This window comes from Melanerpes formicivorus, unplaced genomic scaffold (genome assembly GCF_026170545.1).
Source record: "Melanerpes formicivorus ecotype bairdi unplaced genomic scaffold, bMelFor1.0.p_v2 SCAF_113, whole genome shotgun sequence".
Taxonomy (NCBI): domain Eukaryota; kingdom Metazoa; phylum Chordata; class Aves; order Piciformes; family Picidae; genus Melanerpes; species Melanerpes formicivorus.
The window spans coordinates 237,326-257,759 of NW_027142465.1; the positions used below are offsets into that span (position 1 = coordinate 237,326).

Consider the following 20,434-nt stretch of genomic DNA (forward strand, 5'->3'; position numbering starts at 1 on the left):
GTGATGCAGAGGTGTGGGATGAGTTCTCCTGGAGCAGGGTGGAGGATGGGAGCTGGGGCTGGGATTCTGGGGAGCAGTGTGGGGGTCATGTCTCACCCCCAGCTCGAGCACAGGCAGGGACTGCCCATCAGCACCCATGGAGACACCAGCACCCAGGGCCTGGCTCTGGCCCCTGGGGAGCAGGAGCTGGGGCTGATGGTCTCCAGAAGGTCTCCAGGATGAGTTGTCCTCCTTGCACTGCTCAACTGACCATCACCTTGAGGCTCAGACCCCCCCAGTGCCCTCAGGATGGTCCCCCCCCATGGGGTGGGTGTCCACCCCCCACAGTGCTGGACCCTCCCACCCCACAGCTGAGCAATCAGGACACTGCTGGAGCTTCTATCCCCTCAAGAGTTATCCCTTAGCCCCAGGTGAGGAACGTGGCCTTGGGGCACCCCCTGAAGCTGGGGCACCCCAAGGTGGGGTCCCTGCTTCTGCTGCTTCCTGAGGGTTAAGCCTGGCTGTGGGTAGAGACCCCTCAGCACCCACCCACCAGCGAAGGTCCAGGGCTGACCTGCTTCCCCAGCTGCAGCATCCCCAGTTCCAGTGTCCCCCAGATCCAGCCAGAGCTGGAGTCACACAGCCAGCAGCAGCACTGACTGGGGGCACAGGCTGGAGGGCTTGGTACTGGCTGGGGGGCTTCAGTCCCAACTGGGGAGGCTCTGATGATGCCTGAGGGTCCTGATAATGGCTGGGAGCCCTGGTACAGGGTGGGGTTCAACACCAGTTGGGAGCCTGATACCAGTTAGGAGCTCCAGTGCTGGCTGGAGGGGATCCAGTGCTGGCCAGGGGCCAGTGAGGGACCTGGGACCAGATGGGAGACTCAGTGAGAGGCTCTGGCACTGGCAGGGGGCTGGCACTGGCAGGGGGCTGGCACTGGCTGGGCAGTCCAGTCCTTGGTGGAGCCCAGTATTGACTGGGGGAGGTCCAGTCCTGGTGGTTCCCTACTGACTGGGGGGGGCTGATACAGGCTGACCCACTCCAGCCCGGCTCGGGGCTGGGGCTGGATACTGAGGAGGGCTACTGGATAGGGGGCCTGGTACTGGCTGGGGGGCAGCACCGGTGGGGAGGTGTCCCATAGTGCAGGGGGGAGCTGGTACTGGTTGGGATGGTCCAGTACCGACCGGGGAGGGTGTCCGGTGCTGGCTCATCCACTCCAGTCCCTGATGGGGGGCTGGGCGGTGGGCGGGGGGGGGGGGAGGATGTACGGACAGGAGCCCAGCACGGGTGTGGAGATGTCTTGTGCTGGCTGGGGGGAGTCTGGGACTGGCTGGGGGGTGTCTGGGACTGGCTGGGGGGAGTCTGGGACTGGCTGGGGGGTGTCTGGGACTGGCTGGGGGGAGTCTGGGACTGGCTGGGGGGAGTCGGGGATGGCTTCTCCTTTCCAGTCCTAGCCGGGGACTGAGTACCGGTGGCGGCTTCGGTACCGGCTCGGGAAATGGTACCGGGAGCGGGGCGGTGGGTGGGGAGGAGGAGAGCAGGGGCTGCGGTACCGGGGCCGGGGGAGTGTGGGTGATGCCGGCCCGGGGGCGATACCGGCCGGGCCCCGGTGCTGCAATGCCACGGGGGGTGCCAGCGGCGCTGCGGCAGCCGGGGCTGGCGGGGGGGGGGCGGCTGGAGCCGGGACCGGGGTTGGGTTGGGAGGGGGGCGGCGGGGCCGGGGCGGGGCGGCCCCGGGGCGGGGCGGGCGCTGCCGGTGCCGCTGCCGGCGCCGGTGCCGGTGGCGGGGGGCCCGGTGCCGTGCACGCGTGCAGGGGGGGGCGGCGCTCCCGGGGCCCGGCGGCCGCTCCCTGCCCGGCCCGGGGCGGAGGGACCAGAGGGACCGGAGGGACGGGCAGGACGGTCCCCGGCTGCACGGGCCCGGCGCGGCCGCGCTCGGATTATGAGGGAGCCATGAGCCCGCTGCGGGGCTGGCTGCTGGCCGCGCTGCTCTCGCTCACCCCGCGGGCAGGTAGGTCCCGGGCCCGGGCCCCGCACGGCTCCGCGCCCGGCATCGCTCCGGCCCCCGCACCGCGCCGCTCCGCGCATCCCCCCGCTCCGCGCATCCCCCCGCTCCGCGCATCCCCGCGCTCCCCGCGCCCCTCCGGCCCCGGCAGCCCTCAGTTCCCGGCCCCCGCATCCCCCGGGTCCCCGCACGGCCCCGGCCCCGCTGCCCGGCCCCGGCGTCGCTGCCGGTGGCGGTGCCCAGCCCCGGTGCCCGCCGCCGCTGCGGTTTTTTCGCTGCATCGACACATTTTTCCGCAGCGCCGCCCCGCAGCGCCCCGGGAGGGGCCGGGCCCGCGCCCCCCCCCGCAGCCATCCGGCCCCGCACCTGCCGCCCCCGCCGCCCCCACCGGCCCCGCAACCCCTGCCCCGCGCCGGCCCCGCGGGAGCCTCCCCACGGCAGCCCTCCCTGCCCTCTCCGGAGGTGCCCCCATAGCGCTTCCCGCCGTGTCCCCCGGCTGTCCCCTCCGGGAGGTGTCCCCACAGCCGCCCCTCATGTCCCCCGTGGGAGGTGACCCCGTATCGACTGCCCTGTCCCCCGGCTGTCCCCCAGAAGGTGTTCCCCCCGCGGCCCTCCGTGTCCTCTTGCGATGTGTCCCCATAGCAGCCCTCTGGTGTCCCCTGGATGTCCCCTATGGAGGTGTCCCCACAGTGGCCCCCTCATGGTCCTTCCAGAAGTGTCCCCATAGCTGCTCTCCTGTGCCCTGGGTGTCCCCTCTGGAGGGGTGTCCGCTCTGGAGGGGTGTCCCCACAGAGGCTCCCCATGTCCCCTCAGGAGGTGTTCCCCTGCCAGCCCTCTGTCCCCTGCGTGTCCCCTCTGTGTCCCCTGCCGGAGGTGTCCCCATGCCGGCTCAGCATCTCCCGCTGGGATGTGTCCCCAGCCCAGCCCTGCACATCCTCTCAGAAGTTGTCCTCATCCCCGCTCCCCTTGTCCCCTGGGTGTCCCCTCCAGGCTGTGCTGCCGTGCCCAGACCCAGTCCAGGTGCCATGGCATTCCTGGGTCCCTTACACATCCCCCGGGTGAGCCCCCCGGGATGGATCACATTACCAGCCCCCCGTGTCCCCTCAGTGCTCCCTCCAGGAGATGCCACTGGGTCTGAGGCCCTTTGAGTTTCCTCCCCAGACGTGTCCCCATACTGGTCTCACATGTCCCCTGGGCACCCCCAAGCCTGTGCTCCTGGGGTGTCCCCTCCTGGACACAGCACCGGCCTGGGCGTCCCTCCCGTGTCTCCCAGCCACCCACGCTCAGGCGTGTCCCTGCACCCACCCTCCATGCCCTCTGGGCATCCCACCCAGGACACAGGTGCCCCCTTGGGGATTCAGTGCCACACTTGAGAGTCGCCCCCAGAGCAAGTCCCCATCCCTGTCCCTTTGTCCCCAGTCCCCCGTGTCCTCCACCCTTTGTCTTCAGCCTTCCTCATCCTCAACACCCTGTGTCTCCAGGCTCTCACATCTTCAGCCTGCCATGTGCTCAGCCTCCTGTGTTCCTCTTCATCCCAGCCCCCATGTCCCCAGCCCCCATGGCTCCAGCCCCCTGCTCCCCCCAGCCACCAGCAGCAGCTGCCTTGCCCACAGGTCCCGCGGCGCAGGCCAGCTTGCAGCGGAGGCTGCCCCGGGCCGGATGGCAGGACGGGCAGGGGGTGTCCCAGATCACCCACCCCAGCAGGCTGGTGGGGCAGAGCTCGGGAGGAGAGGTCCAGAGGCATCAGCTGGACACCAGGGTCAGGAATGATGCTGGAGGAGGAGGAGGAAGAGGCTCTGTAAGTGAACCACACTGTCTCCTATTCCCCCTGTCCTCTATTCCTGGGGTCCCCGGGGGGGTGGGCACGTCCCCAGCGAGCTGCCGGTGCCAGCTGCTCCGCACTCCAGCACGTGCGTGGGCACCAGCAGCCCAAACTGGGACCTTCACCCCCTGGGGACCCAACGCTGCTGTCACCCCTCCTCCCCCCGCCCCCAGCGGGGCACTGCTGTGTGCCACAGGATCCCGGCGGGGCCGGGCGCTGGCGAGGCTCGTGTGGGCGATGAGAGACGGAATGGGAGCGGGCAGGGTGCGAGGGGGCAGGGGGGAGGCTGGCAGAGCTGCCGCGGAAGGGATGGACTCACGGCTCCAGTGTCGTGGAGGACGACCCCAGCCACGTGGAGCAGCCCCACATGGTGCCACCCCCCCAGCCACCCCCTCCCTGCCTCAGCACTGCCCGGCGACCTTCACCCGTGGCCGGTGCCCGGTGTGCTGGCATTAAGGGGAGAGGGCGCAGGGGTGGCACCCGGTAGGGTGGGGGTCGGTGCTTAGAGCCAGGCGTGGCAGCTGCGGGGGCCGAGCCTCATCGACCCCTCCCCCTGCCCGGGCTCTCCAGGAGCAGTAACGAGCGGCAGCTGCTGCAAGGGTGATTGAAACCCGGGCAGAGTAAAGCCGCCGGGCAGCGGGAGGTGCCAGGGGTGCCAGGATACTGCCGGCACTGGAGGGGCACTGGGGAGGTGCCAAGCCAGGGCACCACAGGGCGGTGGAGCCGCTGCGGATCTCAGGGCAGTCCCCTGAGGCTCTCCCGGCTGTGCTGCCTGACCTGGTGCCCACCGTCACGGCCGGCAGTGTCCCCTCCCAGGGCTGCTGGGCAGTGGCAGGTGGGTCCCTGTCCTCATGTCACCACCCTGAGCTGCACCCAGAGGGTCAGCAAGGGCATGGGGCACCCCGAGGAGGAGTTGGCTTCCCCTGGCTGCCACCTGCCCCAGCGTGGAGCTGCTGGGCTGCCAAGGGACACACTGCTGGTGACAGCCCCTCACCTGTGCAGAGAGGTTGTCGGGGCTCAGGCAGGAATTAGGTCAGGAGCAGCAGGCACCACAGGATGGGAGGGAGCTGGAGAGGCTCTGCCATGGCTGAGCTGGGCCCAGGGGGAGTGGGGATGATGCTCCAGAAGCCCCCAGCCAAACACAGGGTGATGGGGTGCAGGTGAAGGGATACAGGTGATGGGGTGCAGGTGATGATGGGGTGCAGGTGATGGGATGCAGGTGATGGGGTGCAGGTGATGATGGGGTGCAGGTGATGGGATGCAGGTGATGGGATGCAGGTGATGGGGTGCAGGTGATGATGGGGTGCAGGTGAAGGGATACAGGTGATGGGGTGCAGGTGATGATGGGGTGCAGGTGATGGGATGCAGGTGATGATGGGGTGCAGGTGACGGGTGCAGGTGATGGGGTGCAGGTAATGATGGGGTGCAGGTGATGGGGTGCAGGTGATGGGATACTGGTGATGGGGTGCAGGTGATGGGGTACAGGTGATGTGGTACATGTGATGGGATGCAGGTGATAGGGTGCAAGTGATGGGGTGCAGGTGATGGTGGGATGCAGGTGATGGTGGGATGCAGGTGATGGGATACAGGTAATGGGGTGCAGATGATGGGGTGCAGGTAATAGTGGGGTGCAGGTGATGGTGGGATGCAGGTGATAGGGTGCAGCTGATGATGGGGTGCAGGTGATGGGGTGCAGGTGATGGTGGGGTGCAGGTGATGATGGGGTGCAGGTGATAGGGTGCAGCTGATGATGGGGTGCAGGTGATGGGATACAGGTAATGGGGTGCAGGTGATAGTGGGGTGCAGGTGATGGTGGGATGCAGGTGATAGTGGGGTGCAGGTGATGATGGGGTGCAGGTGATGGGGTGCAGGTGATGGTGGGGTGCAGGTGATGGGATACAGGTGATGGGGTGCAGGTGATAGTGGGGTGCAGGTGATGTGGTGCAGCTGATGATGGGGTGCAGGTGATGATGGGGTGCAGGTGATGGGGTTCAGGTGATGGTGGGGTGCAGGTGATGATGTGGTACAGGTGATGAGATACAGGTAATGGGGTGCAGGTGATGATGGGGTGCAGGTGATGGGGTGCAGGTGATGATGGAGTGCAGGTGATGATAGGGTGCAGGTGATGGGGTGCAGGTGATGGGGTTCAGGTGATGGTGGGGTGCAGGTGATGATGGGGTGCAGGTGATGGGGTTCAGGTGATGGTGGGGTGCAGGTGATGATGGGGTACAGGTGATGGGGTGCAGGTGATGATGGGGTGCAGGTGATGAGATACAGGGGATGGGGTGCAGGTGGTGGGGTGCAGGTGATGGGATGCAGGTGATGTGATAGAGGTGATGGGGTGCAGGTGATGATGGGGTGCAGGTGGTGGGGTGCAGGTGATGGGATGCAGGTGATGATGGGGTGCAGGTGATGATGTGGTGCAGGTGATGGGGTGCAGGTGATGGGGTACAGGTGATGGGGTGCAGGTGATGATGGGGTGCAGGTGATGTGATAGAGGTGATGGGGTGCAGGTGATGATGGGGTGCAGGTGATGGGATACAGGTGATGGGGTGCAGGTGATGGTGTGGTGCAGGTGATGGTGTGGTGCAGGTGATGATGGGGTGCAGGTGATGGTGTGGTGCAGGTGATGGGGTGCAGGTGATGGGGTGCAGGTGATGATGGGGTGCAGGTGATGGTGTGGTGCAGGTGATGGGGTGCAGGTGATGGGGTGCAGGTGATGATGGGGTGCAGGTGATGGTGTGGTGCAGGTGATGGGGTGCAGGTGATGGGGTGCAGGTGATGATGGGGTGCAGGTGATAGTGGGGTGCAGGTGATGGGATGCAGGTGATGGGGTGCAGGTAATGGGGTGCAGGTGTTGGGTACAGGTGATGATGGGGTACAGGTGATGATGGGGTGCAGGTGATGGGCTGCAGCTGCAATCCTGATGCTGCAGGAGTGAGGATGAGGAGCAAGATGCAGCTCCTGGCTTTGCATTGGGGTTGTTTTGGGGAGGGGGGTATCAACCGAGGGGCACTCCTGGGGGCTTTGCCCCGGGGGTGGTTATTTTCGTTCTCAACCTGCCCTGGGGGCTGCCGGCTCCGGCTCTCTCGCAGGGGCTGCACCTGGCGCGGGTGAGCTTCCTGGTGCAAGCCTTCGGCTCCGCCTTCACCCTCGACCTCCGGCTGAACCAGTGAGCGGCGGGGGGGGGGGCGGGGGGCTGGGAACCCACCCTGGGGCTGGGAGCAGCTGCTGTGTGCCTGGGGGGGACCACCATGGGGCTGGGGACACCTGCTGGGGCTTGGGGGCACCATCATTGGGGACACGCTGTGGGACTGGGGACACCATCATGGGGCTGGGGGCACCTGCTGCAGGGTTGGGGGCACCACCATGGGGCTGGGGGCACCACCATGGGGCTTGGGGGCATCATCATGGGGCTGGGGGCACACTTGCTGTGGGATTGGGGACACCACCATGGGGCTGGGGGCAATGGCTGCAGGGTTGGGGACACCACCATGGGGTTGGGGGCACTTGCTGGGGCTTGGGGGCACCACCATGGGGCTGGGGGCAATGGCTGCAGGGTTGGGGGCACCACCATGGGGCTGGGAGCACCATCATTGGGCTGGGGGCACCTGCTGCAGGGTTGGGAGCACCATCATGGGGCTGGGGGCACCATCATTGGGCTGGGGGCACACTTGCTGTGGGATTGGGGACACCACCATGGGGCTGGGGGCACCTGCTGCAGGGTTGGGGGCACCATCATGGGGCTGGGGGCACTGGCTGGGGCTTGGGGGCACCACCATGGGGCTGGGAGCACCATCATTGGGCTGGGGGCACACTTGCTGTGGGATTGGGGACACCATTATTGGGCTGGGGGCACCTGCTGCAGGGCTGGGGGCACTGGCTGGGGCTTGGGGGCACCATCATGGGGCTGGGGGCACCATTATTGGGCTGGGGGCACCTGCTGTGGGACTGCCACTGGCTCCTGGCAGGAGGGAGGCAGTGGAGCCGCTGGGGGTCTGGGGCAGGGTTGGGCTGCCTGGAGCCATCCCGGCTGGGGCAGTGGGGCTGAGCTGCAGGCTGTGGGTAGGAGGCAGAGCCCCCTGGGATGGCAGCACCCTCACAACCTGAGGGCTCCCATGCCAGGGCGATGCCACCTGCGTGGGTGGCGGGTGGGTGGGTGGGTGCACCAGGAGGGTGCATGATGAGGATGCTGCCTCCCTCTCCTCCTCCTCCTCTTCTTCCTCCTCCTGCCACTGTGACCTCTCAACCTCTGCCTGCTCCTGGCAGCCACCTTCTGGCATCCCACTACGAGGAGCGGCACGTTGGCACGGGCAGCAACGGCAGCCACAGCACGGTGAGTGCCATGCAGTGCCACAGTGTGCCACCCCTGCCTCGGTGTGCAGTGCCATGCAGTGCCACAGTGTGCCACCCTCTGCCTCGGTGTGCAGTGCCATGCAGTGCCACAGTGTGCCACCCTCTGCCTCGGTGTGCAGTGCCATGCAGTGCCACAGTGTGCCCCCCCCCGCCACGGTGTGCAGTGCCATGCAGTGCCACAGTGTGCCACCCCTGCCTCGGTGTGCAGTGCCATGCAGTGCCACAGTGTGCCACCCCTGCCTCGGTGTGCAGTGCCATGCAGTGCCACAGTGTGCCACCCCTGCCTCGGTGTGCAGTGCCATGCAGTGCCACAGTGTGCCACCCCCTGCCTCGGTGTGCAGTGCCATGCAGTGCCATGCTGTGCCACAGTGTGCCACCCCCTGCCATGGTGTGCAGTGCCATGCAGTGCCACAGTGTGCCACCCCCCTGCCTCGGTGTGCAGTGCCATGCAGTGCCACAGTGTGCCCCCCCTGCCATGGTGTGCAGTGCCATGCAGTGCCACAGTGTGCCACCCCCTGCCTCGGTGTGCAGTGCCATGCAGTGCCACAGTGTGCCCCCCCTGCCATGGTGTGCAGTGCCATGCAGTGCCACAGTGTGCCACCCCTGCCATGGTGTGCAGTGCCATGCAGTGCCACAGTGTGCCACCCCCTGCCTCGGTGTGCAGTGCCATGCAGTGCCACAGTGTGCCACCCTCTGCCACAGTGCCATGCAGTGCCACAATGTGCCACCCTCTGCCACGGTGTGCAGTGCCATGCAGTGCCACAGTGTGCCCCCCCTGCCTCGGTGTGCAGTGCCATGCAGTGCCACAGTGTGCCACCCTCTGCCACAGTGCCATGCAGTGCCACAATGTGCCACCCTCTGCCACGGTGTGCAGTGCCATACAGTGCCACAGTGTGCCCCCCCTGCCTCGGTGTGCAGTGCCATGCAGTGCCACAGTGTGCCACCCTCTGCCACAGTGCCATGCAGTGCCACAGTGTGCCACCCCCTGCCTCGGTGTGCAGTGCCATGCAGTGCCACAGTGTGCCCCCCCCCTGCCATGGTGTGCAGTGCCATGCAGTGCCACAGTGTGCCCCTCCCTGCCTCGGTGTGCAGTGCCATGCAGTGCCACAGTGTGCCACCCTCTGCCACCTTGCCATGCAGTGCCACAATGTGCCACCCTCTGCCACGGTGTGCAGTGCCATGCAGTGCCACAGTGTGCCCCCCCTGCCTCGGTGTGCAGTGCCATGCAGTGCCACAGTGTGCCCCCCCTGCCACGGTGTGCAGTGCCATGCTGTGCCATGCCCTGCCAGCTCTGGAGTCCTGGCAGCAGGTTTCTAAGCCCGGAAGTTGAGGGCTGGCCACCAGCAGCTCAGGATCTCCACCTGGGTGCCCTCATGGTGCCCTTCCCCCCCTCGGGGTGCCCAGCCCATGCATCAGGGTGGGTGCAGAGGGCAGGGCCTCCCTCCTGTGGGTGCTGGCACGACTGGTGATCCCCAAGGTGCTTTGGCACAGACTGCCAGCCTGTGCTGGGTGCCCCCTTGGGTGCCATGGGCAGCAAGGGCACCCCAGGGGTGACAGGCAGGGACCCCCAGTGACTGGTGAAGCCCAGAGCCACCAGCCCCGGGGCTCCTGGGGATGCCAGCGCAGGGGCAGCTGCCTGCTCAGCACCGGGCAGGATGGGACTCAGGGCCCGGGCCCGGCGGGCTCAGCTGCCCCTCCCCGCCCCGGCAGGGTGCAGGGGAGCACTGCTACTACCAGGGCCGGATCCGGGGGCAGCCTCGCTCCTTCGTGGCTCTCTCCAGCTGCCAGGGCCTGCGGTGAGTACCCAGGGCGGGCCGGAAGGGGGCGGGGGGGCTGCACCCCCCTGTCCCCTGTCACCGCATCTCTCCGTGCCAGGGGGGTCTTCTCGGACGGCCGAGCCACCTACCTGATCGAGCCCCGGGTGGGCACTGAGCACAGGCAGGTGAGCGCTGGCAGCGGGACCCCGCTGCGTGCCCGCCGCAGGTTCCCCACCGCAGCCCTGTGGGGCTGGCCGCGGCTCAGGGGCAGCCCTGGGGACGTGGCTGTCCCCACTCCACGCTGCCACGTCCCCGAGCCCTGACACTCAGCTCCCCGCGGCAGGGTCTCCGGCCACACATCGTGCAGCGAGTCCCCAGCTGCCCCCAGCCGGGTGAGCCTTCGCGCCGGGCCAGCCCTCACCGCTGGCGACGCTGCCGCTGGCCCCGCTGGCCCCGGTGGCCCCACGTCCTCCTGCACCTCGCCAGCTCTGTCCCTTCCCTCCAGGCTGCCTCTTCCCTGCGCTGCACCGGGACCTCTCGGGCGGCTTACCAAAGCTGCGGCGGCGGCGGCAGGTTGGTGTGGGGCAGGGGGGGACAGGGAGGGACAGGAGGCAGGGGACAGAGGATACAGGCAGGGGCAAGGGTGTTTGGACATGGGTTGGCCTCCAACTGCCGGATCAGCTTCAGCAGGGTGGCCACTTGCACATGGCACAGCTCTGCCGGGGGGGCAGCCAGGCTCACCTGAGTTGCTGGGGCCGTGTCTGCAGAGTGCTGGGGCCGTGTCTGCAGGGTGCTGGGGCCGTGTCTGCAGGGTGCTGTGTCTGTGTCTGTAAGGTGCTGGGGCTGTGTCTGCAGGGCATTGCTCTTGCCCAGGCCCGGGGATGCCCTGGGGACCCACCAGCCCGAGGGGAACCATCCCCAAGCCCACCCAGTCACCTTTTCCACTCCGTGCACCCCAAGCATCCCTCACAGGCAGACACCCAGGGGAGAGCTCCAGCAAGGTCCTTGGTGGCTCCTGCCGCGGGCTCAGGCTGGGCTCTCGCCGCGGGCTCCGGCTGAGTTCTAGCCAGGGGGCTCAGGCTGGGCTCTCGCCGGGGGGCTCAGGCTGGGCTCTCGCCGAGGGGCTCAGGCTGGGCTATTGCCGAGGGGCTCAGGCTGGGCTCTTGGCAAGGGGCTCCGACTGGGCTCTCGCTGGGGGGCTCAGGCTGGGCTCTTGCTGGGGGGCTCAGGCTGGGCTCTCGCCGGGGGGCTCAGGCTGGGCTCTCGCCGGGGGGCTCAGGCTGGGCTCTCGCCTCGGGGGGCTCAGGCTGGGCTCTTGCCTCGGGGGGCTCAGGCTGGGCTCTAGCCGGGGGGGGCTCAGGCTGGGCTCTCGCCGGGGGGCTCAGGCTGGGCTCTAGCCGGGGGGGGCTCAGGCTGGGCTCTCGCCGCGGGCTCAGGCTGGGCTCTCGCCGCGGGCTCAGGCTGGGCTCTTGCCTCGGGGGGCTCAGGCTGGGCTCTCGCCGCGGGCTCAGGCTGGGCTCTCGCCTCGGGGGGCTCAGGCTGGGCTCTCGCCGGGGGGCTCAGGCTGGGCTCTCGCCTCGGGGGGCTCAGGCTGGGCTCTCGCCGGGGGGCTCAGGCTGGGCTCTTGCTGGGGGCTCAGGCTGCGCTCTCGCCGCGGGCTCAGGCTGCGCTCTCGCCGGGGGGCTCAGGGTGGGCTCTCGCCTCGGGGGGCTCAGGCTGGGCTCTAGCCGGGGGGCTCAGGCTGGGCTCTAGCCGGGGGGCTCAGGCTGGGCTCTCGCCGCGGGCTCAGGCTGGGCTCTCGCCGGGGGGCTCAGGGTGGGCTCTCGCCCGCCGGGGGGCTCAGGCTGGGCTCTTGCTGGGGGCTCAGGCTGGGCTCTCGCCGGGGGGCTCAGGCTGCACTCTCGCCGCGGGCTCAGGCTGCGCTCTCGCCGCAGGTTCGCCGAGCCCAGCACACGGTGCACAGCGAGACCAAGTACATCGAGCTGGCCGTGGTGAACGACCATCAGCTGGTAACCTGGGAGGGTCCCAGGGCTGGGGGGGTGGGGGTGGGGTCTTGGAGTGACTCCCCCCGGCCCAACCTGGCCCCTGGTGTCCCCCCCAGTTCCTGCAGCTCCGCAAGTCCGTGGTTCTCACCAGCAACTTCGCCAAGTCTGTGGTCAACCTGGCTGACATGGTGAGAGGGGTGGCCCTGTGCCCAGGGGCCCTGTGCCCCGGTGAGGACTTGTCCCTGGTGGGGTTGGTCCCCGGGGGAGTCAGTTCCTGGTACCTGGTGGGTTTGTCTCGGGGGGGGCTCACTCCCAGCACGCTTGTCCCTGGTGGGCGTCTCTGGGCAGAGGGCATTGTCCCCTAAGTGCCCTCTGGGTTTGTCCCCAGTGGGTTTGTCTCCTGGTGGGAGTTTGTTCCCAGAGGGGTGGTCTCCAGTGGGCTTGTCCCCGGGTGGGCTTGTCCCCAGGGAGTTTGTCCCCATCAGCTGGTGGGGCTGTCCCCGGGAGGATTGGCCTCCGGAGCTGTGTCCCACTGAGGGTTTGTCCTTGAGGGGACAACTGCAGCTGCTCGTCCTTGGCACCGGCTGGGTTTGTCCCGGGGGGGATTGGTCCACACCCAGAGCGTTGGACTTCAGCACCTGGGGGGGTTGGTCCCTTAGGGGTTGTCCCTTGGAGGATTGTCCCACAGGGTCTTTTCCCTGGCAGCTTATGGCTCTGTCCCCAGGGGGGTTGGCTGGCAGCACCTGGTGGGTTTGTCCCACTGGTGGTTTGTCCCTGGGGGATTGTCCCTGGAGAAGGTTGTGCCCAGGTCCTGCAGGATTTGTTCCCAGGGGTTCCCTGGTGCCTGGAGGGTTTGTCCTGGGGAGAGATTGTCCTGGGGAGAGAGATTGTCCTGGGGAGAGTGATCCTGAGGAGGGTTTGTCGTGGGGAGAGTGGTCCTGGGGAGGGTGGTCCTGGGGAGGGTGATCCTGAGGAGGGTTTGTCGTGGGGAGGGTGACCCTGGGGAGGGTAGTCCTGAGGAGGGTTTGTCGTGGGGAGGGTGACCCTGGGGAGGGTGGTCCTGGGGAGGGTTGTCCTGGGGAGGGTGACCCTGGGGAGTGTTGTCCTGGGGAGGGTGGTCCTGGGGAGCGATTCCATCGGCAGTGCCGTCCCTTCACCCTCCCAGATCTACAAGGAGCAGCTCAACACCCGCATCGTGCTGGTGGCCATGGAGACCTGGGCCCTGGAGGACAGGATCCGGATGGGGCAAGACTCCCTGGAGACGCTGAACGAGTTCGCCAAGTACCGGCGGGAGGGGGCGGCGGAGCACAGCGACACCGTCCACCTCTTCTCGTAAGCGCCGCGGCCGCGACCCCTCCCGGGGGGCCTGGAGCCACCGCCCCCACCCCCACCATCCTCTTCCTCGCAGGGGTCGGACGTTTCAGAGCAGCCGCAGCGGCACCGCCTTCGTGGGGGGCATCTGCTCGCCCACCCGCGCCGGGGGTGTCAACGAGGTGGGTGTGGGGAGACCTCCCCCATCCGTGAGAGCAGGCTGGGACTGGGGGGGGGGCCCGTGGTGAGCCCCTGTCCCTCCCGTGCAGTACGGCAACGTGGCAGCCATGGCGGTGACGCTGGCACAGACGCTGGGGCAGAACGTGGGCATGATGTGGAACAAGCACCGGGCGGCTGCAGGTACCTGACCCCCCCCGGAGGGGAACGGGGACAGCGGGGGGACACTGCGGTGCCACCAGGCGGGTGGCAAGGCAGCAGGCACCCCCAGCCTGGCTCCTCTCCTCCCAGGGGACTGCCGCTGTCCGGACTCGTGGCTGGGCTGTATCATGGAGGACACAGGGTGGGTGCCCGCTTGGGGTGGCACTGCCACAGACCCCCCCCCGCGCCCCACGTCACCGCGGGTGGCAGGGACATCCCCTGCCTGGTCGTGGAGTGACCGGGGGTGCCAGGTGACGGCAGCTGGGCGGCAGGGGGGGTGACGGTGCTCCCCTCCCTCCCGCAGGTACTACCTGCCGCGGAAGTTCTCTCGCTGCAGCATCGATGAGTACAACCAGTTCCTGCAGGACGGGGGCGGCAGCTGCCTCTTCAACAAGCCCCTGAAGGTACCGCCCCCTCCCCCTCCGCCCCCCGACCCTCCCCTGGCCCCGGCTGGCTGTCCGGAGCGGGGACAATGCCCCAGGGAAAGCTCCCAGCGCCTCCTGATCTCCCCCAGCCCCTGCCACATCCGAGGCAGTGACCTTGGCATTGCACCCGCGGTGCCCAGCGGGGCCCACAGCTGGATCCTGGGGCAAAGCAAACAGCTCGGGGTCCTGCTGCCCCCTTGGAGATATCAAACCCTTTGGGGGAGGGGCTTGTGGCAGCATCCAGGACCCTCCCCCCCCCTCAGAAGCTCTTGCCTCCCCCACCTCCATCTCTGTCTTGGCAGCTCCTGGACCCTCCGGAGTGCGGCAATGGCTTCGTGGAGGCCGGAGAGGAATGCGACTGCGGCTCGCTGGCGGTGAGCAGGGGCTGGGGGCTGCTGGCAGTGCCATGCAGGCTGTTGTTCCCATGGTGGCACTGCCAGGTGGTTCGCAGTGCCATGCTGGCTGCTGTCCCCGTGGTGGCATCACCTGGTGGCTGGCAGTGCCATGCTGGCTGCTGTCCCCGTGGTGGCATCACCTGGTGGCTGGCAGTGCCATGCTGGCTGCTGTCCCCGTGGTGGCATCACCTGGTGGCTGGCAGTGCCGTGCTGGCTGCTGTCCCCGTGGTGGCACCACCTGGTGGCTGGCAGTGCCATGCTGGCTGCTGTCCCTGCAGGAGTGTGCCAAGAGCGGGGGCAACTGCTGCAAGAAGTGCACGCTGACCCACGATGCCATGTGCAGCGATGGGCTCTGCTGCAAAGGCTGCAAGGTGAGGGGCTGGGGGGCACAGCTGGTGTCCCAGGTGGGCACCAGAGCCGCTGTGCCATGGGCTGCTGATGGCCTCCTGCCCCCTGCAGTACGAGCCCCGAGGTGTGTCCTGCCGGGAGGCTGTCAACGAGTGCGACATCCCCGAGAGCTGCACCGGGGACTCCAGCCAGGTCAGCCGGGCTGGGGGCACGCAGAGGGGCACGCAGAGGGGCACACTGGGGGGCAATGGGGCATCACCTGTCCTCTGCCTGTCCCCACAGTGTCCCCCCAACCTCCACAAGCTGGATGGCTACTTCTGTGAGAACGAGCAGGTGAGGCCAGCCTGGAGTGATGGCACATGGCCAGGGGGCTTGGGCACCCCCACCATGGGCTGCAGTGTGCCCCCTGGGCCTTGGGCACACCCCCATGGGCTGCAGCATGCCCCCTGGGCCTTGGGCACCCCCCCCCCATGGGCTGCAGCATGCCCCCAGGGCCTTGGGCACACCCCCCCATGGGCTGCAGCACGCCCCCAGGGCCTTGGGCACCCCCCCCCATGGGCTGCAGCATGCCCCCAGGGCCTTGGGCACACCCCCCCCATGGGCTGCAGCATGCCCCCAGGGCCTTGGGCACACCCCCCCATGGGCTGCAGCATGCCCCCTGGGCCTTGGGCACACCCCCATGGGCTGCAGCGTGCCCCCAGGGCCTTGGGCACACCCCCATGGGCTGCAGAATGCCCCCAGGGCCTTGGGCACACCCCCATGGGCTGCAGCATGTGCCATGGGCCTTGGGCACACCCCCATGGGATGCAGCATGCCCCAAGGACCTTGGGCACACCCCCATGGGCCCCAGCATGTCCTTTTGGGCCCAGACACATCCTGTGGGGCTCAGGCACATTCCCTGGGGCCTGGGCACATCCGATGGGGCTCAGGGGTGTGCCCCGTGGGCTCAGGCATGTGCCATGAGCTCAGGAACATCCTGTGGGGCTCTGACACATCCCACGGTGCTGGACACATCCCTCGGGCTCCAGCATGTCCCTGGGGGCTCCAGCATGTCCCTGGGGGCTCCAGCATCCTGGTGCTTGGGCATGCTGGCCAGAGCCTTGCAGCACCTCGGTGGCCGTGCAGACGCAGGCGCCAGCCCCTCGCCAGCCCCTGAGCCCTCTCCTGCTCCCCAGGGACGATGCTACGGAGGGCGCTGCAAGACCAGAGACCGGCAGTGCAACGCGCTGTGGGGCCGCGGTGAGTGCGGGGCCCTCAGCGGCTTTGTCAGGCCGTGGGGGGGCCCGCAGGGGACAAGCAGGGGACAAGCAGGGGACAAGCAGGTGACAGCAGTTTACTCCCAGGCTCGGCCGAGCGCTTCTGCTACGAGAAGCTCAATGTGGAGGGGACCGAGAGGGGCAACTGCGGGCGTGAGGGGCTGGGCTGGCTGCAGTGCAACAAGCAGTGAGTGAGCCCCGACCCCTGCGCCCCTGTGCCGGGTGCCAGCTGCCGGTCCCGCTGATGCCACCGGCGCCTTGCAGGGACGTCCTCTGCGGCTTCCTCCTCTGCGCCAACATCTCCGGCGCGCCGCGGCTGGGGGAGCTCAGCGGCGAGATCGCCACCACCACCTTCTACCACCAGAACAGATATGTGGACTGCAGGTGGGGACGGGGAGGACCCTGGGTGGGTGAGGGTGGCCCTGGGCAGAAGGGGGTCTCCCTGGGCAGAAGGGGGTGTCCCTGGGCAGAAGGGGGTGTCCCTGGGCGGGTGAGGGTGTCCCTGGACTTGTAGGGGTCTCCCTGGGCTGGTGGGAGGGTCCCTAGGCGGGCGGGGGTGTCCCTGGGTGGGCGAGGGTGTCCCTAGGCAGAAGGGGGTGTCCCTGGGTGGGAGAGGGTGTCCCTGGGCAGGTGGGGCTCTCCCTGGGCTGGCGGGGGTGTCCCTGGGCAGAAGGGGGTGTCCCTGGGCAGGTGGGGGTGTCCCTGGGCAGAAGGGGGTGTCCCTGGGTGGGTGAGGGTGTTCCTGGACTTGTAGGGGTCTCCCTGGGCGGGTGGGAGTGTCCCTGGGCGGGTGGGGGTGTCCCCGGGCGGGCGGGAGTGTCCCCGGGCAGAAGAAGGTGTCCCTGGGCAGGTGGGGGTGTCCCCGGGCAGGTGGGGGTCTCCCTGGGCGGGTGGGGGTGTCCCGGTGTCACCTGTCCTGCCCGTGCTGGCACAGGGGAGGCCATGTGCAGCTGGTGGACGGCTCGGACCTGAGCTACGTGGAGGATGGGACCCCCTGCGGCCCCGGCATGCTGTGTCTCGACCGCAAATGCCTTCCAGCCACGGCCTTTAACTTCAGCTCCTGCCCTGGCAGCTGGGACGGGAAGATCTGCTTCGACCACGGGGTGAGGGGCAGGGCGGGCGGGGGGCGGGCGGGGGGCGGGGGTGGGGGTCCGTGGCAGTGGGGGGGTGACGCCGTCCCCCCGCAGGTGTGCAGCAACGAGGGGAAGTGCATCTGCCGCAGCGAGTGGACGGGCAAGGACTGCAGCGTCTACGACCCCATCCCCGAGCCGAAGCCCACGGGGGAGACCGAGCGATACAAGGGTCCGTGCGCCCCGCCGGGTCCCCGTGTCCCTGCTGCCCCCCCTCCCCCCACGGCCTGGGATGTCCTGGTTCGTCCCCGGCCGCCCCAGGGAGTCCGCTGGCACCATCCCCCAACCCCGGTGCCACGGCTCGGCAGGGCACAGCTGGCTTTGTCCTTCACCTCAGGTCCCCACAGCGCTGGGGCTGCCCTGGGGTTGTGTCCCTGTGCGGCCCCGCCCCCCGCACTGACGTGTGTCCCTGTCCCCTCCTCCCTGTCCCCTCTGTCACAGGTCCCAGTGGCACCAATATCATTATCGGCTCCATCGCGGGGGCCGTGCTGGTGGCCGCCATCGTCCTAGGGGGGACAGGCTGGGGATTTAAGTAAGCAGCCGCCGCATGGCTCAGCCCTTCCCACTGCCGCCACCGGCCACACCCCGCCAGGCCCCGCCCTCCTGGGGACACCCTGGGCACCCCTGGGTGGGGACGCCCCCAGTCCCCTCCCAGCTGGGCATCTCCTGCAGTGTGGTCTCCTGGGGCCTGGGGATGCTGGGTCCCCATGCCCCTGCCTGGTCCCTGTGTCCCTGCCTGGTCCCCATGCCCCTGCCTGGTCTCCTTGTCTCTGCCTGGTCCTTGTGTCCCTGCCTGGTCCCCATGCCCCTGCCTGGTCTCCTTGTCTCTGCCTGGTCCCTGTGTCCCTGCCTGGTCTCCTTGTCTCTGCCTGGTCCCTGTGTCCCTGCCTGGTCCCACGGTCCCTGCCTGGTCCCACGGTCCCTGCCTGGTCCCACGGTCCCTGCCTGGTCCCATGGTCCCTGCCTGGTCCCCTTCTCCCTGCCCGGTCCCACGTTCCCTGCCCGGTCCCACGTTCCCTGCCCGTTCCCTTGTCTCAACCCCTCCCTGGTCCCCTTCACGTAGCCCTGGGGGGGTCGCTGTCACCCTGACCCTTGCTCAGTCCTGGCTGTGTCTCTCCCCAAGCCCGGGGGGCTGTGTCGGTGGCCCCCGTGTGTGTGCTCCTGGCTGGCACGGGGACACGTGTGCTGCCGGTGGGACCAGGGACACTGGTGGGGGGGACACTCTGCGGGGGTCCGTGGGACCGGGGAGGTGGCACTAACCCTCCTCTCCTCTCCCCTCCCCCCGCCGCCCCCCAAGGAACATCCGCCGCGGAAGGTACGACCCGGCGCAGCAGGGAGTGTAACCGTGTCCCCCCCATCGTCTCCTCCTCGTCACCGTCACTGTCACCGTCACCGTCCGGCAGCCTGACGGCGTGGGAGCCCCCCCGGGCCCGTCTGTGCCCCCCGGGCCGTCTGTCCGTGTGCTGTGTGTCCGGCCGTGCTGTCTCCATCTCTGTGCCCCCCGCAGCTGAAAAGAGACGGCGGATGGAGGGAGGGGCTTGGCAGCAGCCCCCCGCCCCCACCCTAGTGCTGGCTCTTACCAGCTCAGTGTCCCCCTCCCCCGTGTGTCCCCCCCGTGTCACTGCCCCACACTAAACGCAGCCCACTTCTGTGTTGCAGGTCCGGGGGATCCTGAGCGGAGCCGCTCTGCCCCAACCCCCCCCAGAGTGCCCGGCCGAGGAGGAGAGCGGGGGAGGGGGGGCACTCTGGACCCCTCCCCCGCCCCGCCCCTCACCACACCTCCACGAATGTAGGAGCCCCCTCTGGCCCCCGCCCCGGGGCCGGTGGCACTCCCGGCACCGCCATGAATGTACCCGCGGGGGCGGGCAGGGACCCCCCATGCCCACAGCCCCTCCTCTGCCCCCATCAGCATCTTCCAGCTTTGGGGCCTGGGGCTCCAGATGGCAGCCAGAGTACCCCAGGATCAGGCCAGTACAGCCCAGTACCAGGCCAACACCCCACCCCAGTGCAGGGCCTGGGAGTCATGGGCCCCCCCACCCCAGATGCCAGCCCTGGTGTGGGGTCCACTGGGGCCAGATCTGCACCCCAAGATGTGTCCCCTCACTCCAAAGCATCTCTGCACTTCCTCATGTGGGGTATGTTGCCCCCCCCCCCCCCAAGCCCTCCCTACTCCCAAACGCCATGGCTGCACACCTGCACACCCCAGCCATGGGGTCCCAAGGTCATGGCACCCATGGGTGCTATGCTGTCCCTTGAAGGCAGGGATTGTGTCCTGTCCTGGTCCTCTCCCTTCCCCAGCTCAGGCAGGCAAACCCCAGAGTGGTGGCACTCAGGCTGGTGGGGCAGCAGGTGACAGCAGGGCTCACCCTGGGGGTAGAGGGTGAGCCCTGGGCTGGTGGCACATGGGGTGGCACATGTCACCTCAGCCCCATGGCAGGCTGGTGGCACCTGCATGCCCACAGGCTGGGTGGGGGGACAGCACCTGCTGGATGTCCCTCATCCTCGTGGCAGGTGAGTGGGATGTGCCACCCTGTCCCCATGGCACACGTCACCCTGCATGGGGTGGCTCCACAGGGCCACCCACCCCACAGCACCACAGAGCACTGGGGACCCACACTGGTCCCCTCGACCACTGGTGACACTCAGCACTGCGGGGGGGGGGACACACTCAGACCCCCTGGTGACACTCGGTGTGTGTGTGGGTGCTCCTGGTGACACTCGACGGGAGGACAGCCTTGGGTGACAGCCTCATGCCCACAGAGGTGTGGGCACGGCTCCTTCACATCCTCCCCTGCCCACCACTGGGCCCTTTCGCCACGGTGGCAGAAGGGGACCAAGGGTGTCCCCAAGCCCAGCCATGGTCAAGGTGCACAGTGCCCCCCGGTGTTGTGTGACAGCCCAGCCGGGGGCCCGCAGCGCCCACGGCTGCCTCGGCTGCGCTGGCACTGGGCAGGGGGCAGGACGCTGCCATGCCAGGGCGCTGGGAGGTGACAGCAGCATTGGGGGGGGGGGGGGGTGGGGGGGTGGCTGGGCACCCCCAGGCTTTAATTCGGTGGTGACTCCTCCCATGGGGGGTCAGTGGTGGGCTGGGGGACGTGAGGACCAGGAGCCAGCCCGGGCGGGGGGCGTCTGGACTCTGTCATTTGTCACCACGGGGTCCCCACAGCTGCCACAGTGCCGGGGCGCTGCCCGCGGCGAGGGGCCGGCCCCGCTTCCGAGCGAGAAGCCGCCGTTGTCACTGGGGCTGGGGACATTAATATACATATATAAATAGTGGAGTTTTTCTT

At 68.5% G+C, this 20,434-nt stretch overlaps 1 protein-coding gene across 1 annotated transcript; it reads left to right on the top strand.

Moving 5' to 3' along the window:
* Positions 1-1,746: 1,746 nt before the first annotated feature.
* ADAM11 (ADAM metallopeptidase domain 11) lies at positions 1,747-20,148 on the top strand. The gene is made up of 26 exons (XM_068167184.1): positions 1,747-1,990; positions 3,598-3,782; positions 6,902-6,978; positions 8,076-8,142; positions 9,873-9,958; positions 10,038-10,104; positions 10,263-10,311; positions 10,425-10,492; positions 11,854-11,928; positions 12,021-12,092; positions 13,070-13,236; positions 13,313-13,397; positions 13,485-13,575; positions 13,684-13,735; positions 13,898-13,997; positions 14,321-14,392; positions 14,692-14,784; positions 14,873-14,953; positions 15,044-15,094; positions 15,937-16,000; positions 16,105-16,204; positions 16,282-16,401; positions 16,952-17,120; positions 17,205-17,319; positions 17,589-17,679; positions 18,445-20,148. The coding sequence occupies exons 1-26, from the start codon at positions 1,933-1,935 to the stop codon at positions 18,488-18,490; spliced, it is 2,301 nt and encodes a 766-aa protein (XP_068023285.1). The 5' UTR covers positions 1,747-1,932; the 3' UTR covers positions 18,491-20,148.
* The last annotated feature ends 286 nt before the right edge of the window (positions 20,149-20,434 follow it).